Raw genomic sequence first — 19,398 nt, 5'->3', positions numbered from 1 at the left:
ATAATAATAATAATAATAATAATAATAATAATAATAATAATAATAATAATAATAATAATAATAATAATAATAATAAAGCCAATTTACGAATGCAGCGGTATTGCTTAGGTACCCCCAGCCTACCTGGATAGGTAATTAGTAGAAATCGAATCAATCATGACGTCTTAACTGTAACCGATGGGCATATTATGCGAGACACTAGCTTTCCTGCCTGAGAACACCATCTGTTTAGCCTATCTGCACAAGTGGCCTCAGCCACAGGATGTTGACTGACACACGAACCACAGAGAGCCGGGCAATTCGTGGAAAACGCCGTTAGTTCATTGTAACCAAAGCCAAGGTGGATGGGTATCCATCTTAGCCACAGCTTATTATTTTAACATTGTTACTGCTGTTTAAAGAACCAACACCACAATAGCGAATACAACCCAGCTTAGCGTTACATCTCAGAGAACAATGATCACAGTAAGTTTCCTAGTCGGCCATGTATCGATATAAATTACAGCTGAGCCACATGGGATCTCTGCCGATTCTATTAGATTATGATATGTCATTGTTTTCTTCTCTTTTCAGGAAATTCTTATCTACGGCTAATACTGTCAAGCAATGACCAGAGGTCCTCCTGTAATGATACAGGATGAGGACCCTTCAGATATAGCATCTTTTCTGAAGCCGCTGAGAGTATGCGATTCCACTCTTTATGGTCTTGCCTGCTCATTCTCCAAAGTGTTCCGGAAGCTGGCCTCAACCTGTGATGATGGCGGCCTCTTCTGCCCTGTTCCTGTCACTTGTCTTCCAGGCGGCCAGGAGAGCGGTCGATACTTGGCGGTGGATGTAGGAATCACCACCTTGAGAGTCGCTTTTATCGAGCTGCTGGGGGAGACGTCAAATGGCGATCGGTCTGTCGCTGGGAAGGAAGCGAAATCGCATACCGTGATCCGCCGAGCCCAGCTGCCACGTGTGAGAAGGGTCCTGGAGAAGGCATGGCGAATCGAGGAGCACCTCAAAAAGGACCAGGCCCATGAACTCTTTTCGTGGATTGGAAATTGCATTGCGGAAGTGGTCAAGGATGATTTGACGTCCAGTTCTTCGACTCAGGATTTTCCGCCGTACATCGAAACGGGAATTGCATTCAGCCTACCGATCAAGTACTTTTCCCCTTTTTCCTCCTGGATAGCTCCTCCGCAGCTGACCAATTCAAGACAGGATTCCCTAGAAGAGGCAACTTTGATGCCCACGGGCAAAGGTTTCACCATCGGCACTGATCTGGACCTGCGGAAATCGCTTCTGGAGGGTTACGAACGGCATACTCGCCGAACAGACGACATGCAGCAATCAGCAAAACGCCAGAGGTTATATGTGCTGCCGAGATTGAAGATTATCGCCCTCACTAACGATACCGTGGCGACTCTTCTCTCCCTCGCCTATTCCATCAAATCGCTCCCCAACAGCCGGGTTACGATGGGCATCGTGGTCGGTACTGGCTGCAATGCCACCATTCCGATGACGCTGTCTGACTTGCATCCGTCAAAGGCTCGGCGAATATTGTCCCACGAACCTAACGCGGCGCAGGCGCTGGTTAGTACGGAATGGACTCTACACGGTGCAGCGTCGCCTCTCCATGACCATGGCATTATCACCGAATGGGATCGTAAACTAGATGCCCGCTCCGCTCGCCCCGGCTTTCAGCCGCTTGAATATATGACTGGAGGTCGCTATATCGGCGAGCTGATCCGGATCATCTGCCATGATTATTTTACGAAAATACTACATGTCCCTGAAGACGCCCTCCCGGAAAGTCTTGTCCAGGAATACGGACTGACGACTGCATTCGTCACCGACGTCGTCTCTGCGCCCTATTCGGACGAGATCCTTGCCGCGCATCTCGGTCGTGGTCTTCCGCCACCTGCACCGAGCAAGTGGTCCTGGTCCCCTAGAGCCGCAGGTGTCCTTCGAGCCGTCGCCCACGCCGTTCAGACTCGCTCTGCGGCTCTGATCGCTGCTGCAACAGTTGGGCTGCTTGCTTGCAACCATGAGGTTTCACTCAAGGAGCCTCGGTCATCATCATCGAATTCGTCTGTCCGTGAGAATAATACCTTTGCTTCTACGTCGAATTGGCAAGGTGGGCCTGAAGAGTTGGTAGTGGCGTACATCGGCGGCATCATCCAATATTATCCCAACTTCAAGGAGAATTGCCAGCGTTGCATCGATCGCTTGGTTATCATGGGTGGACCACAGGACGGCGGGAAAAGCATCCTCTTAAGGGAAGCCAATGATGGGGTAATTATTGGTGCTGGCGTATTGGCAGGCATGGTTGCACACAAGCACAAGGGCAAGTAGTTCATTCACCCGAGCATGGACGGCACTAGAACGGTCGTAATATCTTAGGAATATTCTTAATAGTATCCTTGCCCTGTCATTTACAACCTTATATAGTTTTACTCTGTTTAATTTCTATTACGTATAAAACCCCGCCACCGAGGGAGCCATGTTTTCCCTCAAGGTTGAACTTTTCTTATCTAATTATTTCTCAACGGATTTATATGATACCCTTTTTTGGTTTAATATGTATATATATGGATAATTGCTAAATAAAAACTTTTATATCTGAGGTTTTTTGTGGTTTCACTTGGCTATGTTGAAATTTTATAATGAAGGCATCTTTTTTTTTTTAAAAAAAAAAACTCCACAATTTTATATAACCCATCGATGATATATATTTTTCATGGGTTGCCTCACTCCGTATACCATGACCCCTCAACATTATCATTATCTTTATAAATCCATAAAAATTAATATATTTCCGAGCAATTATCTATATTTAAAATTTCAAATAATATTCATAATAGTATTCTTTTGATAATACACATGGCATGACCAAATTCGTGCAGGTGCTCTGTAACGAAACATCCAATGTGGCGTTGCCTCAGGATGTGGGGTGATTGATAAATCATACTGGGCGGCGTATTATCAACCAAGTCTCCGTGGCGCAATCGGCTAGCGCGTCTGACTGTTATTCAACAGTTCATCAGGAGGTTGGCAGTTCGAGCCTGCCCGGGGACGGATCTTTTTTGCGTACCACCAAGTTGGTATGCATTCTTTTTTTCTCTTCACAGCAAAGACTTATTTTCTTCTTATTCCTTTTCCTTTCTTTTTCTTTTCCCCCTGCTTTCCTGTTATTTTCATTTTATTCTCTCAACAAGGAAGGATATCGGAATGGAATTCTTTTATTCTTTTTGTTACTGTATGACAATGGTCGATGGTCTGGGAGGACGCCAATGATGTCCTGCCGATCTGCAGGTCTATCATCAATACGAAGATCAATAAGATGATATTAAGTACGGGTCCATTGAGAGGTGCTCCAAGGCCAATAATAGCCATGGGCAACAATAATTACTGCATATCGATAGATCTGCTGGCTGCCACATGCAGACGGCGCTAACCCGATTCGGCAGGGTGCCAGGCACCGCCAAGCCTCCAACTTTCCGCGCGTAAAAGACAAGCCTGAGCTCCGTCCATCGCGACAAGCTCCAAAGTCACCGCGACACATCCCGACTAGATCAGCCCTGTGTTGTCACCATGCCGCCCTTCAAGGACGAGCACATCTTGGTGAGTTTGCGCGCCTTCTCGGATACTGTGCGATGCTAACTCCAGGTGGCGTTAGTTAATTGCGCCAGGTTCGCAAACGACCCTGGCGCAGTTGGGTCTGCCCGAATCGTTCACTCCCGCTCGTTATCGGTTCCCTACGCGCATGTTCCCAGCTGAAAAGAAAGGCGAGTTTGAGCCGTACAAGGTCCGCGAAAAACGACGCGAGGTGAAGCCGACCAATGGCACTGAAAAAGAGGATGTGGAGATGAAGGAGGCCCCGCAGGAGGGAGCAGAGAATGCGGAGCAGACTCAGCAGACTCAACCAGCAGAACAACAAGAGCAACAACAAGAGCAACAACAAGAGCAACAACAGCAACAAGAGCAACAACAACAGCAACAACAACAGAATGAAGGTGCCGAGGGCACTGAGGCGGATGGTGCGGCAGACTCAAAACAGCAGGAGCCGACAGAGGAAATCGTGTACGAGGAGGATCTCATGTCGGATGAGGGCGCAGTGTACCCGATCCGGAACGGACAGATCGTCGACTGGCCATGCTTTTTCGCTCTCTTGACGCACATCTACAACACTCTCAGTCCGCCCTTCCATACACCCATCATGCTCATATCCGAACCCGTTTGGTCGGCTCGAGATCGAGAGACCTTGACGCAGTTCATCTTTGAAAAGTTCAAGACGCCCGCCTTCTGTCTCATGGACGCCGCACTGGCTGCTTGCTACGCCTACGGAACGTCGACGGCCACTGTTATCGATGTCGGACACGGGAAAGCGGACGTGACCGCCGTCACCGACTTTATCATCCAGGAGCATGGCAGGGGCATCGCTATCGAGGGCTGTGGAGGGGAGGCGATGACCGATCGGCTAGAGGAGTTGCTGAAGCCAAAAGGATTCACAAGGGAGATGTGCGAGCAACTCAAGAGGAGCAATATTACCGAAATCCTTCCCCCGGGGACCCCTCTCCCGGGGTCAGCTGCAACTGCCGATCAGGGTGGCAACCCCGCCTCTGCAGCCTCAACAGGCGCAGCCGATGGAGTGAAAACCACACTTCCCCGAGGACCCGGAATCGGTACTCAGGTCGGTACGGAACCCGATCCCGACGAGGACGAGGGAGTCCTCAATGTTGCCGCCATTGTCACCGGAAACACGAGCGAGTATCTTGCGAAACGAGAAAGAGAAAAGGCAGAGAAGGCCGCAAGCAAGAAAGGAGGCGGAGACCCGAACAAGCCAGTCCGTCTGCCGAATTCCAAAAAGGAAAAGGCATCCTTCCAGTTTGAAGAGTTCGTGCGGATCGACGACACGTCAGGGCAGTATATCCGACAGAAACGGGAGATTGAGGTTGGCATTGAACGCTTTCTTCTCACCACTCCTACGAAAGAGAGAACGGAACGCTGCAGCGACGGAATTCTCGAGGACCTTGCGGCACAGATTCACCACACCATTATGTCAGTGCCAGACGCGGCGAAGCGGAGTGAGCTGTGGGATTCTCTAATTATTCTCGGGAACGGGAGTCGGATCAAGGGTGAGTTTCTCTTTTCTCTTCTTTGGTTGATGCTATTTCTGACGAGTCTGCAGGGTTCTCTCAAGCTTTGGTATCTACACTCATGCAAAAGTATATGCTGTCGCCATCCGCGACCATGTTCACTTCCGAAATACCTTCCAATCTGTCCACTCCTATGGCCACCGGCGGCACCACCACGCCAGCCCATCCAGGCCAGAACCCAGGACCTCTCCATCATCCCGCTGCACATGGCGTGAACCCTCTTCTCGTCGCCGCGACGCATGCCAACGCGCCTGCGACTCCTGGTAACAACGATCCAGGCACGGCTGCACAACATCGATCCTCGCAGACGCCAACTTCGATCAAGACGCTGAAACCGCCAGAGTACTTCCCTGAGTGGAAAGATCAGGGCGGTAGTAATGCTCCTGGAGCGACAGGGGCTGGTGGTACCGCCACCACTAACACCATACAGGCCTCCTCATCTGGTCGGGGAATGGAGGAGGCTATCTTTCTTGGGGCGCAGGTCGCCGCAAAGGTCATCTTTGTTCTCGACCAGGGTCTCAGCAAAGGCTTCCTGAGCCGGGTGGAATACAACGAGAGTGGGCCGTCCGCCATTCACGAGTTTTCTCTAGCATAAAATAAAGTACGGAATGGAAAGGATTTTTGTTTCATTAGAAGGGGGAAAGGAAGGAAGCAAATTTCAAAAATTATATTCATTTCTTCGATACCTTTCAAACAGTGTCGTACTACTATTATCATTATTCTGTTTCGGTTTCAACCTGTTTGTTGATTTATTTAGGCTTGCGAGGGGTCTAAGCCAGCGTGCTTGGAAAACATGGAATCAATCTGGGAGGGAGTCAAGGACGGAGTACAGTAGCATGTGCTTTGATTGAATTTGAGATTATGCAGCATAATGGATGGATCTGATTAAACATCGAATTCATTCGATCTACCTACCTACCCAGTTCCTCTCGCTACATGTCCCACTACCTACCGATCAAAAATCTACGAGCACCCCGTCGACTGCCCTTCCCGTTCTAGTTGGTGAGCAGCGCCGCCTTGAGATCAACCCTTCGGGGGCGAGGGGCAGGTGAGTGGGGTACCTTCGGTCTTTCAGCAGCTGATCACACAATAGTTCTCCATTGGTGGTTTCGTTGGCGAGTCAACATTACAGTTCTGTCTCTCGTTGGTTTAAAGACATATGCACAGCCCCTTCTATTGCTGCCTTAAAGGACGCGCCAATTGTGGCGCCGATGGAATTGCAAAATTGAAATAGTCCGGCTCTCGTCTACAAAGGGTATTATTCTATCTCCGGGGCGTCTTAATTACTCGCCGTCATCTCTTTTGATTCTGCTAACTTTTTGGCATGGGCAGGGGACTTTCGTTGATACTGTTTTCCTTACGCCAACCTGCGTGGAGTTACCTAAGAACTTAGTAATGAGTCTGGAAGTCGAGACTTCCTCTGGTAGTAGTCTCTTAACAAGTTACCGGGAATGGCAATATCGCCCGCACCATTTGTAGGTCGTATATAGGTGCTTGAGTACTTACCCCTGGTAAGTAGAGACGCAAGGGTCGTTTTACTACTCAGTCTGATTCTATCGGGGAGGTAACCTCTATAATCTGTTTTATATGCAGAACTTTCTGGATCACCAAAAAACGAAACATCTTGTTGCACAAACCACCGTAATTATGCGTGTATGAGTCATCACTTTCTTCTCGGTATGCTTCACCATAACCTTATCAATCAGCACATATGTACAATATTCAAGGACAACTGCCAGTGCTGCAGCGCGCATAAAGCAGACCACCAATCACTACCGTCAGAGTGCCAATCCCGACCAGGAAATTCCACGCCGTCTCTTTCGGCCTCTGGTTCATGTACCTGTTGGTCGTCTCATGGAATGCCTTGATTCCATTTACATGCGGAAACGGGACATCTGGGACCGGTTTACCGAGGACGTCGTGGTATCCGAGAGTCTTCAGAGCTACTCGCATCGCTGGCAATCATTCAATCCATATGTATGAGTCTGTCAGTCAGAACACAGCACCTAGTAACGGTTGGAGTTGCAGGGTTTGATTTCATGGATTAGGTTGGGTGCTGCGGTATGTATATACATACAGTCTGTCCCGGTCCGACCCATTCCCAGACAGAGGACTTCCATGGGCCGATCTCGTCGGCATGTCCTTCTGTCGATGTGAGTGACAGGTGGTGGATTGCTCCGATTCGAGGGAGACATGCCAGTTAGTTATTCCAATTTCAAATATGTTCTGTTGTTCTAACTTTTCTGGTACTTTCTTATCTGGAACTCGGATCCCGGTGAGATGCAACCACCCTATAGTTAGGGCTTCAGCCCAGTACCGCAGTACGGAGCACCATAAGAGCTAATCTATCTAAGGAAAAAAGAAAGAATCGACATCAGCTCGGTTCGATTACATCTATGAGGGAATGCGTTTCTTTTTTTTTTTTGCCTCTTCAAGACATCTTCTTTTAGGGGGTTATGTAGTTGGCATAGTGGCTTTTTGACGAATATAGTAAGTACATGTACATACATACATACCTGGTTAGATAAGTAGTTCGTTTATGCATGGCAGCTACGGCTGCTTTTTATTTTCATGCGAGCAAATAATAAGCGCTAACGATGAGTGGCATAATTAGGCTAATACAGTAAACCCCCGTCATAACGAATCAAATAAAACATCGTCAAAAATTCGTTATATTGGAGATTCGTTATATAGATTCGTCTATATTACTACTCATAAAAAAGCTTCGTATATCCCTCTGTTCCTGATTTTAAAGCCGTCTTCTGCTGACAAGCTGCTCCTGCCGATCTAGGGCCTAGATGAAGCTTTTATTCCTATCCTTTTACTGTTCCTCGTACAAACGAAGCAGATTAATGGCATGGAGCGTATTAGTGATTAAGACCTTTGGTAGAAGCTCAATTTCTTTATTAGATTCCTCCTCAATCTTAGGTCCAAATTGAGCAAGAACCTGTTCATTAATACTCTTAATACTATCCTTAATAACTTCATCAACGGGATTGAGAAATTAATGAATATCTATGGCCTTATGAATCTGCGAGGATAGTTGAAGCTGTGTGAGGCTGTTCATGATCTCCGAGATGACGTGCGAATCTTCTAAGCACTTGAGTCTCCGTCCCATTAAGCGCTTTTTTAAAGTATTTTTATATGCTGACTAGCTTTAATTCTAGGTCCTATACCCTAAATTCCCTATTAAGCTGCTTTGAGAAAGTTTATTATAGAGATTGGAATGGTAAGTTTTCTTAGGAACTAATTCTTAGGGAATCGTGATCATTATCTGGTTAATTCAGAGTTACGTTATGAAGCTATCTGGATGACTAAGTGAGGGATGGTCTGCAGAACAAAGAGATTCCGGTTCCAACATCTGATTTCTCCGCAAACTTACATCTCTCACACTGGGGCAACGACTTTGAGCACCGTCGAATAAACTCATATAAAGAGATTTGACATTATGACTCTATGGGCCCTACTTCTCTATCGTCGCGGCTTCTGATCTCTCTTCTTCTTCAGAAGCCACGGAACTGGACATCGAGTCAGCTGGACCTGCTGAAGTTCACTGAGCATGAAACCTCAGCAGAAGAAGCTATCGGACACGCACACCTACCCAGTGATGGTGATCCGGGTCTGTTTCCTTTCATATCTTGTTCTATTTTATTGACACCTTCTTAACAGTGGATTAAAATCTAGAATTTGAGGAGCTCGCTGTCGACTTTACCAAATTAGTCGATTTCACCAAATTACGTCTCGAAGATTTTCGTGATAAGAAGTCTCGTTCGGAGAACTATTTCTACTCTATTATCGAGGACATAGCCCTAATCCAGTGGACACAGAAAGGCGAGAGATTAGCTGCGAGAGTCCTAACCGAACTGATTTCGTTAACTTTGCCTTCTGTCAATGCGGCGGACAATAAGATGTCGGTCCAGAATTCCCCTCCGTCAAATACAAGAAAAGCCCTCCTCTTTTGTTTGATACAGTGAAGCTTATTCGTAAAAGAACAGGAATCCCTCAGGGGAAGATCCGATTTGCTGTTCCCGGGTCAGATACACGCGCTTCCATCAGCTGTACCTGTGTGCTCTTTAGAATAGTTGGTGGAGAGATCCGTCGGGGTGTTCCGATTGCCATATGTTCAGTATGTACGACTCCATGAATGTGACTTGCAGAAGCTAACAATAGTGACAAGGCTCTCAAGGATGGCAAACCAGCGAACCCTGCAACCGATGAAATGCCACAGATTCTGGTGCAAGGGATCTTACAATATCAAGACGATCCAAGTTTTGAAAGTTACACGGGATTTACAGCGAGTATTGAGAAGACCACTTTGCGCATCAGCATGGCAACTATGTCTCAATTTTACTTGAAGCAGCTTTGTCAAGGGGAAGAACCCAGTGAACGCTTTAACTTTTGGCATTCCAAGTCCTTTGATCTCCGGGAACCTAGCGACCGACGTGAGGCGTTAAGGTTAATCGTCGGGACTATTAGATATCTCGCTGCACGGACATAAACGAAATACGCATGTATCCAGCAACGCTTACTGGGCGAGAAGAGAATCCTTCATATCTTACGAAATTTACCTGTGTGGTGCCTTGTTACAAAGGTATGCCCTACCTTCCTTTCTCCGCTTTCTTCTGTAAAAGTCTTTAAATTGGCCATGCCATCGATATACCCTGGATGCTGAATTAGGATGGCTCAGCTTTTTAAGGACGTCAAGAATTGTAATCTTGCAGCAGGAGTTGGTGGCAACTGAGAATCACGTGATGCCAGCGACGCGTGCCTTCTACAAACACCACTTCTAGGTAATCTTGTCCCTCAGATACCATGCACAGCACGTTCATCGGGCAGAGACAGATTCAGGAGCAGGTGGAACGGGCCAGGCACAAGCTCGAAGCTGAGGCCAATGAGGAGGAACAGACTGCGGAGGCGAAATTGCTTCAGCGGAAGGAGAGGGAAAAGGTGAAGCTGAACTTTGGCATGTCTAAACAGGCCGAAGAGAAGAAATCGGAGTCCGGTATCACCTCGAGAAGAATCGGGCGAACCAGCGGATGCTTCTGAAGCGGGAGCAGCAGCTGCAAAACCAGGGATGAAACTGTCCATGTCCCTCGGCGAGAAGAAACCCAAGAACGTGTTCGCCGCCGCCATGAAGAGCAACCCGCTGGCAGCGAAGAAAACCGTTGTCGCCGAACTCCCCAAGAAGATGACGGAGCAGGAGCGGATCATGAAAGCGGAACTAGAGGCCATGGAGCGGAAACGTCTACATTCGCAGTCGGGAGGGCCATCCCTGAAGCGGCAGAAGGTGTCCTGAGTTGATTACGAAGTCGATGTTCTCGGAGACACCCAGGGTTGTCTATCTGCGAAAGAAAGAACAGCATGAACAGCATCCACATGGCCATGCCATCATCGACACTCCCAGTATGGGACATAGGTTCGAGCCTATCAGTCGTCCCATCAGCTGTGCATGGAGCGTCCAGCCGGCGCGATTCGGCTGGAGATGGCATTTCCGAAGACCAAGATCGCGTGGTTCTGTGAGAATCTTGACCAAATCCTCTACCGTTAAAAGGCTCGGTACGGGGTCAAACAGGACGAAGAAACAGAAACAGTTGCAGACAGGAACGTCTGCAACCGTCTTGCCCTTGCCCTGCGCTGCCCTGCGCTGCCCTATCCTGGATCATTCCATCCAAGTGCGATCTGATCACGATTCGATCTGCACGAAGCAGGCCCTGCCATGGCAGGCCAGGCCAGCCGAAACTCAAGCAAGACCTGTCACAAAGTTAGCTTGAGTCTTTCAGGCGATGTACATACATAATAAGTAATAATAATATCTGCATACATACAATAGATAATAAGTATAATAAAGGAAGAACATGTATGTAGTTTTAATCAATTATAAGTTCCATGAATAAAACCCACTTTGTTTGTTACTTTGTTGTTACCTTACCTTGTTGTTGCTCAAACCATTCGATTCTATTTCATGACACTTATATATATTTTTTTAAAAAAAACGAGGGAAAGATGAATCAAGATTCGAGACCTGGATGCATACAGAGAAAATTTCACCAGGAGAGTCTTTAAAATAAGGAAAGAATAGAGTTGAGTTAATAAGGACACAAAATGGTCAAATACAGCAAAGATGAGAAAAAAGGAAAAAAAAAGTTCCAATTCCAACCTGGTAACAGCAACAGAAAGAAAAGAAAAAGTTGAAGTAAAAGGAAGTCAAGTCTGTGTTCCTGCCTATACATATAGATATAGATATAGATATAGTCAGACGCTCTCCCTCTCCCGGTTTATGTGCTGGGAGGGAATTACTCTGTTACTTGGTTACTTGTCTGACTGTCTGACGATGAGAACGACACGTCGAATAGAAGTGGAATATTGTAGTCAAGTTGACAAACAAAAGAAAAGAAACGAAACGAAAAGAAAAGTACCCTAGCTAGGGTTAGGGTGTGGAATGAGAACTCGCTGGTAGGAACGAAATAACACGCATGATATATAAGCCTAACCAAATCATCGATATAATCCCAATCAATGACCTTTACTTTACTCCTCAACATACGGCTCCAACCTCTCGATCAACTCTTCGACAGTCATCTCCGGTTCTTTGTGGTGGTGGCGTTCTGGAAGGACATCTTCCACTTGGCTGTCATTAGAGCTTTGCTTCTTCGGCGGGATGATCACCGACGACACCAGGTGGATGACTCCCTCTTTGACCGGGACGTTGGAAACGGAAACCCTCGTGTGTCTGTTGATGATGAAGTGCGTGAATCGGTGGAAGTGGCGGATGTCAATGCTCAGGTGACGGCCGTGGAGCAGGGTGGGAAGATCAACCTATATACAGATTAGGATTGGAAATTTCAGAGACCTGAGATTTTTTATCCTCTCTCTCTTTCTCCTTCTTCCCCCCCCCCCCCTTTTTTTTTAAAAAAAAAAAGAAAGAAAAAAGACGGAGTACTTACATGACCGTCAACAGTCTCGTTCTTGGGTCCATAGTAAGCATCCGAAAACAACGTGCGGTTGGCAACAATATGATACTTGAGCAGAGCCTTGAGATACTTCTGGCCAAACCGGCTGAAGAGGAAGCCATTGATCTTGGGACCCAGCTTGGCGAAAGCCCGGTTCGTCGGCGCAAACAGAGTTCCTCCAGACTTAGGCGTGTCCGGACCAAGGAGCTCGACCAGGCCGGTCTTCACCAGTCCCAGGTTCAGCGTGCTGAGCAGCGAAGGCACAATGTCGATGGTGTCTACTGCAGAGAACGGCGGAAAGAGGATCTCGTCAAGAGCATGGATGACCCCGTTGGTAGCAAACTAAGACCGTCAGCGCCAGAATACATGTATCAAAAGATAATGCCCACTTACAATGTTCGATCTGACAACATGAGAATGGAAGTTCAGCGTCAGACCCCTGAACCCAACCTGAGTACTGATCCTTTGTGGGTTGGTGCTGTTGTTCTCCTCCTGTAGCAACGTCGGGACAGTCTGGGCGGAGAAGAATGCGCGTCGAGTGTAAACCTCCGGAGAGATATGGTATTTCAGCCACTTCAGGATAAATTCTTTCGGAGGCTTGGGGTGGTTCTGGAACTTTTTGAATGCTGCATCGACAGGGACGAAGACGGTGTAGTTGGCCTTGGTGCTGTTCAGATAATCGACGGCCTCGTCGAATTCATTGATGATTTTGGCGAAGATGCGGGTATGTTCATTTTGGGAGATTAGCTCGTAGATGGTCTGGTTTGGCTTGCCATCACCTAGACTCTTATTTAGCATGCCATGTAGTGGGCGTGATCATCCTCGACTCACCTCCGTGATGTGGCTCTTCATCCTCCGGTTCATCGTGGAATGGAGGAAGATGATGGTGACGGGGAGGACGGTGACAGGGTGGATGATGCCTGGGATGGTCAAAGATCTCGTTCAACTCATCCTTAATCTTGTCCAAGAAACTGTGGTGGGAATCCTCAGGCTTGTCCTGGTGACGGCGATGTTCGTCATCACCTTGAAGGTCGTCGTCATCGACGAATGCATCGATATGCTTATGCTCATGCCCCTCTCCATGTTCATGCCAGCGCTCCGACGCAAATCTCGAAATGCCGTGCGCAACAGTAGTCGCATACCACTCCGGAGGGAAGCTGCCTTTGTCGACATGCTGCTGCTGCTGGACTTGAAACACATCGGAAATCGGTTCCTCCGTCGTCGGTGTCATGGCAGCCAGGATCTTCTCGTCTGGTACAACAAAGGCCGCAGCCAGAGAGGCCGCGGATAGGAGGAGAGGGAGCTTCATCGTAGTAGTACTGCTACACGCAGCAATTATGCTCACGTCAATTCATGTACTCTCAAAAGAGGACGGAGTACGTCTCTTGGATTAAAAAACTACCTTCAGGGGAGAAGAGGTCAGCATGGCGCTGCAAATGGTGATTTAAATTTACCTAACTTACGTTTCTTGATCCGGAGCCATAGCGTCGGGGTTACGCGTCCAGGTACTCGCTAGCTGCATGATCGGAGTTAATTCGATAGAGCCCTAAAGGCTAGCCTAGGCCAGGGCGGGGATCGGATCCAACAGCAGGAGTCGGCTCGACTCATTACTGGACAAGACTCGTCGTCAATGGCGTAAGCTGAGGGGTCTGCGATGACATCCATGGATAAGGTCCTGCCCGGGCCGCTCCGGAGGACGGGTCAGCAACCAAGGACTCAACACATGATATACTCCGTACTTTGGTATCGTAGGTAATTTGACAGTTATCTCTAAAAAAAAAAGCATGTTAGATTCCGTTGGACTCTGTCATAATCTACTTATATTTTATTAATATACCCCCGATATCCCATGTAAGACGCCAGATATTTCCCAAATGATACACCGGAAATCATGCAAAAGTTTACAAGTTATTTTGATGGTTTTCCTCTGTATTCTTCTAAATATTTAGCTTATAAAGATTGATCTTATGTGGTAGGTTTTGAAAAGGTTAGAAAAGTTAAAGATAAAAAAAATGCTTTTATTTTAGTTTCAACTTAAAAGCACAAAATTTTAAGCTCTGATGAAAGAAATAAACTTATTAATATAACTCCTAGAGTTGAGCATTTAAAAGCTTCTCCTGAAACAAGAAAAGCTATTAGTGATAGTGTTAAAAAAATTTTTTTTATCTTACTCATAGCCATCCTTCTAAAGGATTAAAAGGAAAGCTTTCACCACAGTATGGTATTGGTAGTGCTTTCGTTTTTTGTTATAATCAAAAAAAGTGAAGAATTGGTTTTCCCATCAAATGGTGAAATAAATTATTAATAATAAATATGTTGTTAATGGTGTTAGAATGCAAGGTGTACACTATCATTTTAAAGATTATATTATGATATTTGTCCATGAAACAGATAAAGTAGGTGAAAGAAAGTTAACAGTTTTTGAAAAAAAAAAGCTGAATATTTAGAATGTGTTGATATCTTTAATGAAAAGACAGATATTTTTATTAGAAAATTTAATGATTTCACGTTATTATATATTGATAATTCAAGAAATAAAATTTTACACAGTGAAACTATTATAAATTGTAAACCTCTATAAAAAGGTGGAATTGATCTTATTAAAGATGATAAAATATCTACTTTCGACATAGAATGTTACGCCGATGATAACAGAATATTTATACCATATTGCTTGCGGTACGTTCCTACACATTTGTTGGAGATCCTCGAGAAGGTCAACTAACAGAATTATTAAAAATAAAAAAAATAAAATTTTATCCCTTAAAACCGCACGACACATGTACTATTAAATTAAATACAAGTTTTTGCCTGGAAGGTGTATGTATATAGATAAACATAAAACCATGACCCCCGGCGATGAGTTCGCACCTTATGCAGTGCTGGGCTCCAGTACTCCATATTTATTCTTATTATATGGATGAAGATAAGATGAGCTCTCCTTATGATCAAATCGACTTCCCCCCTTAACCTGGTTGCCATTTCCAATAAATCTAAAGTAAATAAATCCCCTTGCCCTTCTAATTTAACTACGATATTTATAAGCTAGTTTAAAACTACTGTTTACTAATACTACTCAGTCTTCCGTAGTTATCGCCCCTTGTTTAAATAATCAACACAACCTTTTTTGCTGACAACCTAGAACTTAGGTGCTGACAGTTTGCACCATTGACAGCACTAAGGAGATATACTTTGGTATCATAGATAATTTGGCAGTCATCTCTAAAAGCGAAAAAAAAAGGTCATGTTAGATTTCGTTGCACTGTCATAATCTATCTATTTATGAATATATCCCCATATCCCATTTAGACGTCAAACATTCCCAAATGATTCACCGGAATGACACGACCTTGTCGGCATCACTGTTATTATTGCTGCTCCTGACTCTGGCCCGCCTCCCTATCCTCTCCCGCCTTCCTCCTCCTCTTCTTATCCAGTCCCCCAAAACTGATCAACATGCCAATATCGTACGTCGCCTTCAAACTCCCTGCGACGACGAAGGAGACCCAGAAGAAGCCCCGTCCGGCCAGCACACCCGTCAGAAGAGGCCCGAGACTCTGACTGCATGTTTTGACAACGTTGATGGTGCCCATGATGGCCGTGCGCTTCTCCGGCGGCAGAGCGCCGGCAAGGAAGGCCGAGCGCGGTGCGACGTCCATGTTCTGGGTGCAGGCGCGAAGAAAGAGGAAGAGCATGGCGAAGGGGGGAGAAGATGGGATGGGAATTAGAGCGAGACACACCGCAGAAGGGAGGTGTGTGAAGACCATGGTCTGTAATTGAATCAGTAAGAAAAAGAAAACATATTGATATGCTGTGTCTTCCTGGGGCTTCTTACCTTAACATTGCCAAATCGTTTCGCGATCGACGAAGCAACCAACATCGACACAGACTGGATGATGCTGGTCGTGAAGAACAGCGATCCAAGCTGCCCTTCGTGAAGGTTGAACTTGCGCTTGAAGAAATAGGTGACCCAAGACCTGCGTAGTTCTTTAGTTTCTGGTCTTTCTTGACTGGAGATTCGTCCAACTTACAGCGATGCCAAGCCGGATGCAAACGAATCTAATGCGAAGAGAAGACACAGGTTCAGAACCAGACCCATGAGTTCCATCTCGAGAGCGGGCAGAAAGAGAATCTTTCGCGTAGGCTTGGGGGTTTCCTCAGGTTCTCCATGTCCATTGGCACGAAGAAGGGGCTCCGTTTCCGAGCTCTGCTGCTGTTGCTTCTTCTTTTCCTGCTGTTTACTGGTCGCTTCGACTTTGTCGCTCAGCCCGAGCGTCAACAAAAACTTGATCGCACCGACTGCAGCGTATACAAAGAAGATTACCCGACAGGCAGGCACAAAGTCCCATCCTTTCGTGACGCGCAGAAGATTGATGATCCAGCCGCAGACCATCATGCCGAGGGCCGTTCCTGCGGTGCCAATGAGCGAATACCAGGCAAAAATGTCGCTGAGGACCTCGTGAGGAGTGAGATGGGCAATGGCGGATTCTTCCACGGCACGGAAAGGCCCGATTTCGTTGCCACTGTAGAAAATGAAGCTGTCAGAAAAGTCGTTATCTTCAAAGGGCAAACTGCAACTGCCCTATCATCCTGTTTGAGGTAACAAACCTTGGACTGATCACTCCAAACACAGCCGCCGCCAGCAAGATCCAATAGTTGCTAAACAGCGCAAAGATCACGCCGCTGGCACACATCAACGCCGAACCTAGGGCCAGCACCGCCTTGCGGCCCATGGCATCAGCAAAGAGCGTCAGAAAGAAGCTGATGACCACATCGCCGGCCAAGGTCAAGGTCATGAACAAGCCGATGCGGTCATCGGAAATGTTCAGGGCAGAGAGGTACGACGCCAGGATCAGCGTTGAGCCTCCATACGCGAAGAGACGGACGAAACGCTGCGCACAGAGCAGTTTCGAGTCCAGTGGTGTCTGCCAGAGCGAGACGAGGCCCAATTCATCGAGAACTTGAGTTGCGAAGCGGCTGACTTTGCTGGGATGAGAGCCTGTGTCAGACATGGCTGGCTGTGGATGTAGATAGCGGGTGCTGCCAGTCAATTAGCGTCGATAACTACAGTAATAAAAACAACAATAATAATTTACTCTCGTACGCACCTGAGCTGACCACAACAGCCACAGGTCTGGAGAAAGTGGGGGAGAAAGGGCGAGGAGTGATCGGATATTTATGTGCAAATAGCAGATTACGTAGGTGGATGAAAAATACTCCGAACAGGAAGAATTTTCCCGTTGTGTTTATTTTAGCCCCTCCAAAGGCGTCAATGCATGGCAGATTCAGTATCTAAACTGCCAAACGAGCTTAGCCAAGAGACGCCCGTCAGAATGCGGATCCGCCCGAGTGGACCACTTCCTACCGATCCGCGTCCGGGAGCTCGGCCACTCGGCCTTAATTCCTCCAAACGGTATTCCCGGGCGTCTGTGCTCCGATTCTTCCTCCGAGCAGCCACGGCGCATATGACAGTGGACACTGGACCCTCATGACAACAGGACAAGAAATTCAAGAATGCACAGAACAAGTTTCACAACAGTATGCATGCTACAGTGCATGTTATGACCAATCAGCTGCCCAAAATCGAGTTGCCTGTCGAGTTATCTGTTAATCGAAAGAATATAAGATGCACATGATATATATTGGAGAAGAGAAACTACACGATAAACAGACGCCGGGTCCATTGCTCGTTCGTAAGATTTCATTCTCAAAAAAACAGGTCAAGCTGGCTGTTTATGACCACCAGCTCCGATGTTTCCTCCAATCCTGCCTCGTCGCCTCCCACAAGTCGTCCACATTGATGACATCCACCCCCTCCCGGATCAAAACGTGCCAGACGTGGTTACGCAGCCCTCGCGGCCAGCCGGGGGTGCCCCAATACCGCACCTTCAGCCCGCGTTGGTGTGCGGCGCGGATCTGCGCCCGGATCAGGTCGAGCTGCGCTTGAGAGAAGCGGTTGCGTTGGAGGCGGCCGATCGTCTTGCCAAAGTCCACAGAAGCGTAGTAGCTGTTGGTGTAGTTGTACACATCCCCGCTCTGCCTATCTCCAGAGATAGGTGTGGACAGAGGAGTCGGGGCTGCCGGGGGCTCGGATTCAGAGACCGGATCTGCCGACTCAGCGGAGATCTCATCTCTCGCAGCGGACGAGTGAGCTCCGGCCGGACTCTCTAACTGGTCCAGCGGGGCATCGTAGAAAATGTCGCGGTAGGTGCTGTTCCCCAGAACCCGGTGGAAAGGCGCGTTTCCCGTGACCACGACGGTGACCGGCCGTGGCACAATCTTTTCTCCATTGAAGTAGGACAGATAGCCTGCGGTGCGGAGCGGCTCCAGCTGCGCGTAGACATAGTCCCAGAGCAGCTCGCCGTCCGACTTAAAGTCGATGAGCAAGACCAGCGTTTGCGACGGGTCTTCGGCGAAGACTCCCGCAAAACTTCGGTGATGCTGGAATCGGGTCGGGGTGTTGCGCTTTTCCAGAAACCGGAACAATGGGTCGACATACAGGCTGCGCAATGTCCGCTCCGGATCCAAGGAGAAAACCGTGTGGCCGACATAGAGATCGTCGTTGGAGAGCCAAACATCCGCTTCCACCCCGATGCAGCCCGCGTCGACGGCAGAACGCAGGGGCACTTCTCGCCAGTAGTCGTTGTGGGAATGACATGCTACGGGCTGGACGCCATTGGTGCTCCAGTGCGAGAAGCCCGACACAGGGCTGACAGGGAAGCCCCAGGCGTCGAGACGCTCATCGAAGTCGTCAGGGTACAAGTACACCAACACGTCCCAGATGAGGGACAGGAACTTGAGGATTCCGCTGGAAGATGTCAGTCCTGAAATTCCATCGACCGCAGTGCAGTTGCGGCTGCTTACAGCACAAAGATCAAGCCCAGGAAAGCCTGACGGAGCAGCCTTGCCAAGAAGCTGCCTTTACGCGACCTCGACCGGCAGGGCAGCAGCCAGAATCTCCTGAGTTTCGTCTTGTACGGCCGTCTCTCGGGGGGAGGGATGTCGCCTTCCGACTCGGAGCCGCCATCATACGAGTGTTCTTCCGGAATGACGTCGTACAGGGCAATCGCCTGGGACGAGTCGGGGGCAGGCTCTGTCGACATGCCCATCGTCAGTTCAGAAAAAAAAAAGAAAAGAAAATAAATAATCAGCTCATCCTCTGGTCGTGCAGGAAATGGAAGGCCGGAAAACCTGGGGAAGAATATGAGGGACCGTTTGGAGCATGAACCGATCTGCGTCCATGCTCTGCCCCATTCCATAAAAACACAGCCAATAGAATGCGACGACTGACATGCACGCGAAAG

The 19,398-nt window shown here is 47.7% G+C and overlaps 8 protein-coding genes and 1 non-coding gene across 9 annotated transcripts; 5 read left to right on the top strand and 4 right to left on the bottom strand.

Annotated features, from left to right (window-relative positions):
• Positions 1-606: 606 nt before the first annotated feature.
• VTN77DRAFT_5707 (uncharacterized protein) lies at positions 607-2,340 on the top strand (the record flags this gene model as incomplete). The annotated part of the gene is made up of 2 exons (XM_069421904.1): positions 607-1,148; positions 1,203-2,340. 2 exons carry the CDS (start codon positions 607-609, stop codon positions 2,338-2,340), a joined length of 1,680 nt encoding a protein of 559 aa, XP_069276766.1.
• Positions 2,341-2,978: 638 nt separating this feature from the next.
• VTN77DRAFT_t93 lies at positions 2,979-3,063 on the top strand. The gene has a single exon. It is a non-coding gene; the product is annotated as a tRNA-Asn (tRNA).
• A 516-nt stretch (positions 3,064-3,579) lies between these two features.
• Positions 3,580-5,739, top strand: VTN77DRAFT_5706 (uncharacterized protein; the record flags this gene model as incomplete). Its single annotated transcript, XM_069421903.1, has 3 exons — positions 3,580-3,609; positions 3,665-5,123; positions 5,177-5,739. 3 exons carry the CDS (start codon positions 3,580-3,582, stop codon positions 5,737-5,739), a joined length of 2,052 nt encoding a protein of 683 aa, XP_069276765.1.
• Positions 5,740-6,866: 1,127 nt separating this feature from the next.
• VTN77DRAFT_5705 (uncharacterized protein) lies at positions 6,867-7,339 on the bottom strand (the record flags this gene model as incomplete). Its single annotated transcript, XM_069421902.1, has 2 exons — positions 6,867-7,099; positions 7,222-7,339. The coding sequence occupies 2 exons, from the start codon at positions 7,337-7,339 to the stop codon at positions 6,867-6,869; spliced, it is 351 nt and encodes a 116-aa protein (XP_069276764.1).
• Positions 7,340-8,600: 1,261 nt separating this feature from the next.
• Positions 8,601-9,642, top strand: VTN77DRAFT_5704 (uncharacterized protein; the record flags this gene model as incomplete). Its single annotated transcript, XM_069421901.1, has 4 exons — positions 8,601-8,763; positions 8,829-9,054; positions 9,135-9,270; positions 9,322-9,642. 4 exons carry the CDS (start codon positions 8,601-8,603, stop codon positions 9,640-9,642), a joined length of 846 nt encoding a protein of 281 aa, XP_069276763.1.
• An 814-nt stretch (positions 9,643-10,456) lies between these two features.
• On the top strand, positions 10,457-10,915 carry VTN77DRAFT_5703 (uncharacterized protein; the record flags this gene model as incomplete). Its single annotated transcript, XM_069421900.1, has 1 exon — positions 10,457-10,915. One exon carries the CDS (start codon positions 10,457-10,459, stop codon positions 10,913-10,915), a length of 459 nt encoding a protein of 152 aa, XP_069276762.1.
• A 757-nt stretch (positions 10,916-11,672) lies between these two features.
• VTN77DRAFT_5702 (uncharacterized protein) lies at positions 11,673-13,403 on the bottom strand (the record flags this gene model as incomplete). The annotated part of the gene is made up of 4 exons (XM_069421899.1): positions 11,673-11,960; positions 12,089-12,436; positions 12,488-12,873; positions 12,926-13,403. The coding sequence occupies 4 exons, from the start codon at positions 13,401-13,403 to the stop codon at positions 11,673-11,675; spliced, it is 1,500 nt and encodes a 499-aa protein (XP_069276761.1).
• A 2,059-nt stretch (positions 13,404-15,462) lies between these two features.
• Positions 15,463-17,106, bottom strand: VTN77DRAFT_5701 (uncharacterized protein; the record flags this gene model as incomplete). Its single annotated transcript, XM_069421898.1, has 4 exons — positions 15,463-15,864; positions 15,930-16,071; positions 16,126-16,617; positions 16,703-17,106. 4 exons carry the CDS (start codon positions 17,104-17,106, stop codon positions 15,463-15,465), a joined length of 1,440 nt encoding a protein of 479 aa, XP_069276760.1.
• Positions 17,107-17,827: 721 nt separating this feature from the next.
• On the bottom strand, positions 17,828-19,353 carry VTN77DRAFT_5700 (uncharacterized protein; the record flags this gene model as incomplete). Its single annotated transcript, XM_069421897.1, has 2 exons — positions 17,828-18,902; positions 18,959-19,353. The coding sequence occupies 2 exons, from the start codon at positions 19,351-19,353 to the stop codon at positions 17,828-17,830; spliced, it is 1,470 nt and encodes a 489-aa protein (XP_069276759.1).
• Positions 19,354-19,398: the final 45 nt, after the last annotated feature.

This window comes from Rasamsonia byssochlamydoides (genome assembly GCF_041956645.1).
Source record: "Rasamsonia byssochlamydoides strain NRRL 3658 unplaced genomic scaffold VTN77scaffold_41, whole genome shotgun sequence".
NCBI classification, from domain to species: Eukaryota; Fungi; Ascomycota; class Eurotiomycetes; order Eurotiales; family Trichocomaceae; genus Rasamsonia; species Rasamsonia byssochlamydoides.
Note: the sequence above shows the minus strand (reverse complement) of the source record. Positions and strands in the feature narration are given on the sequence as shown.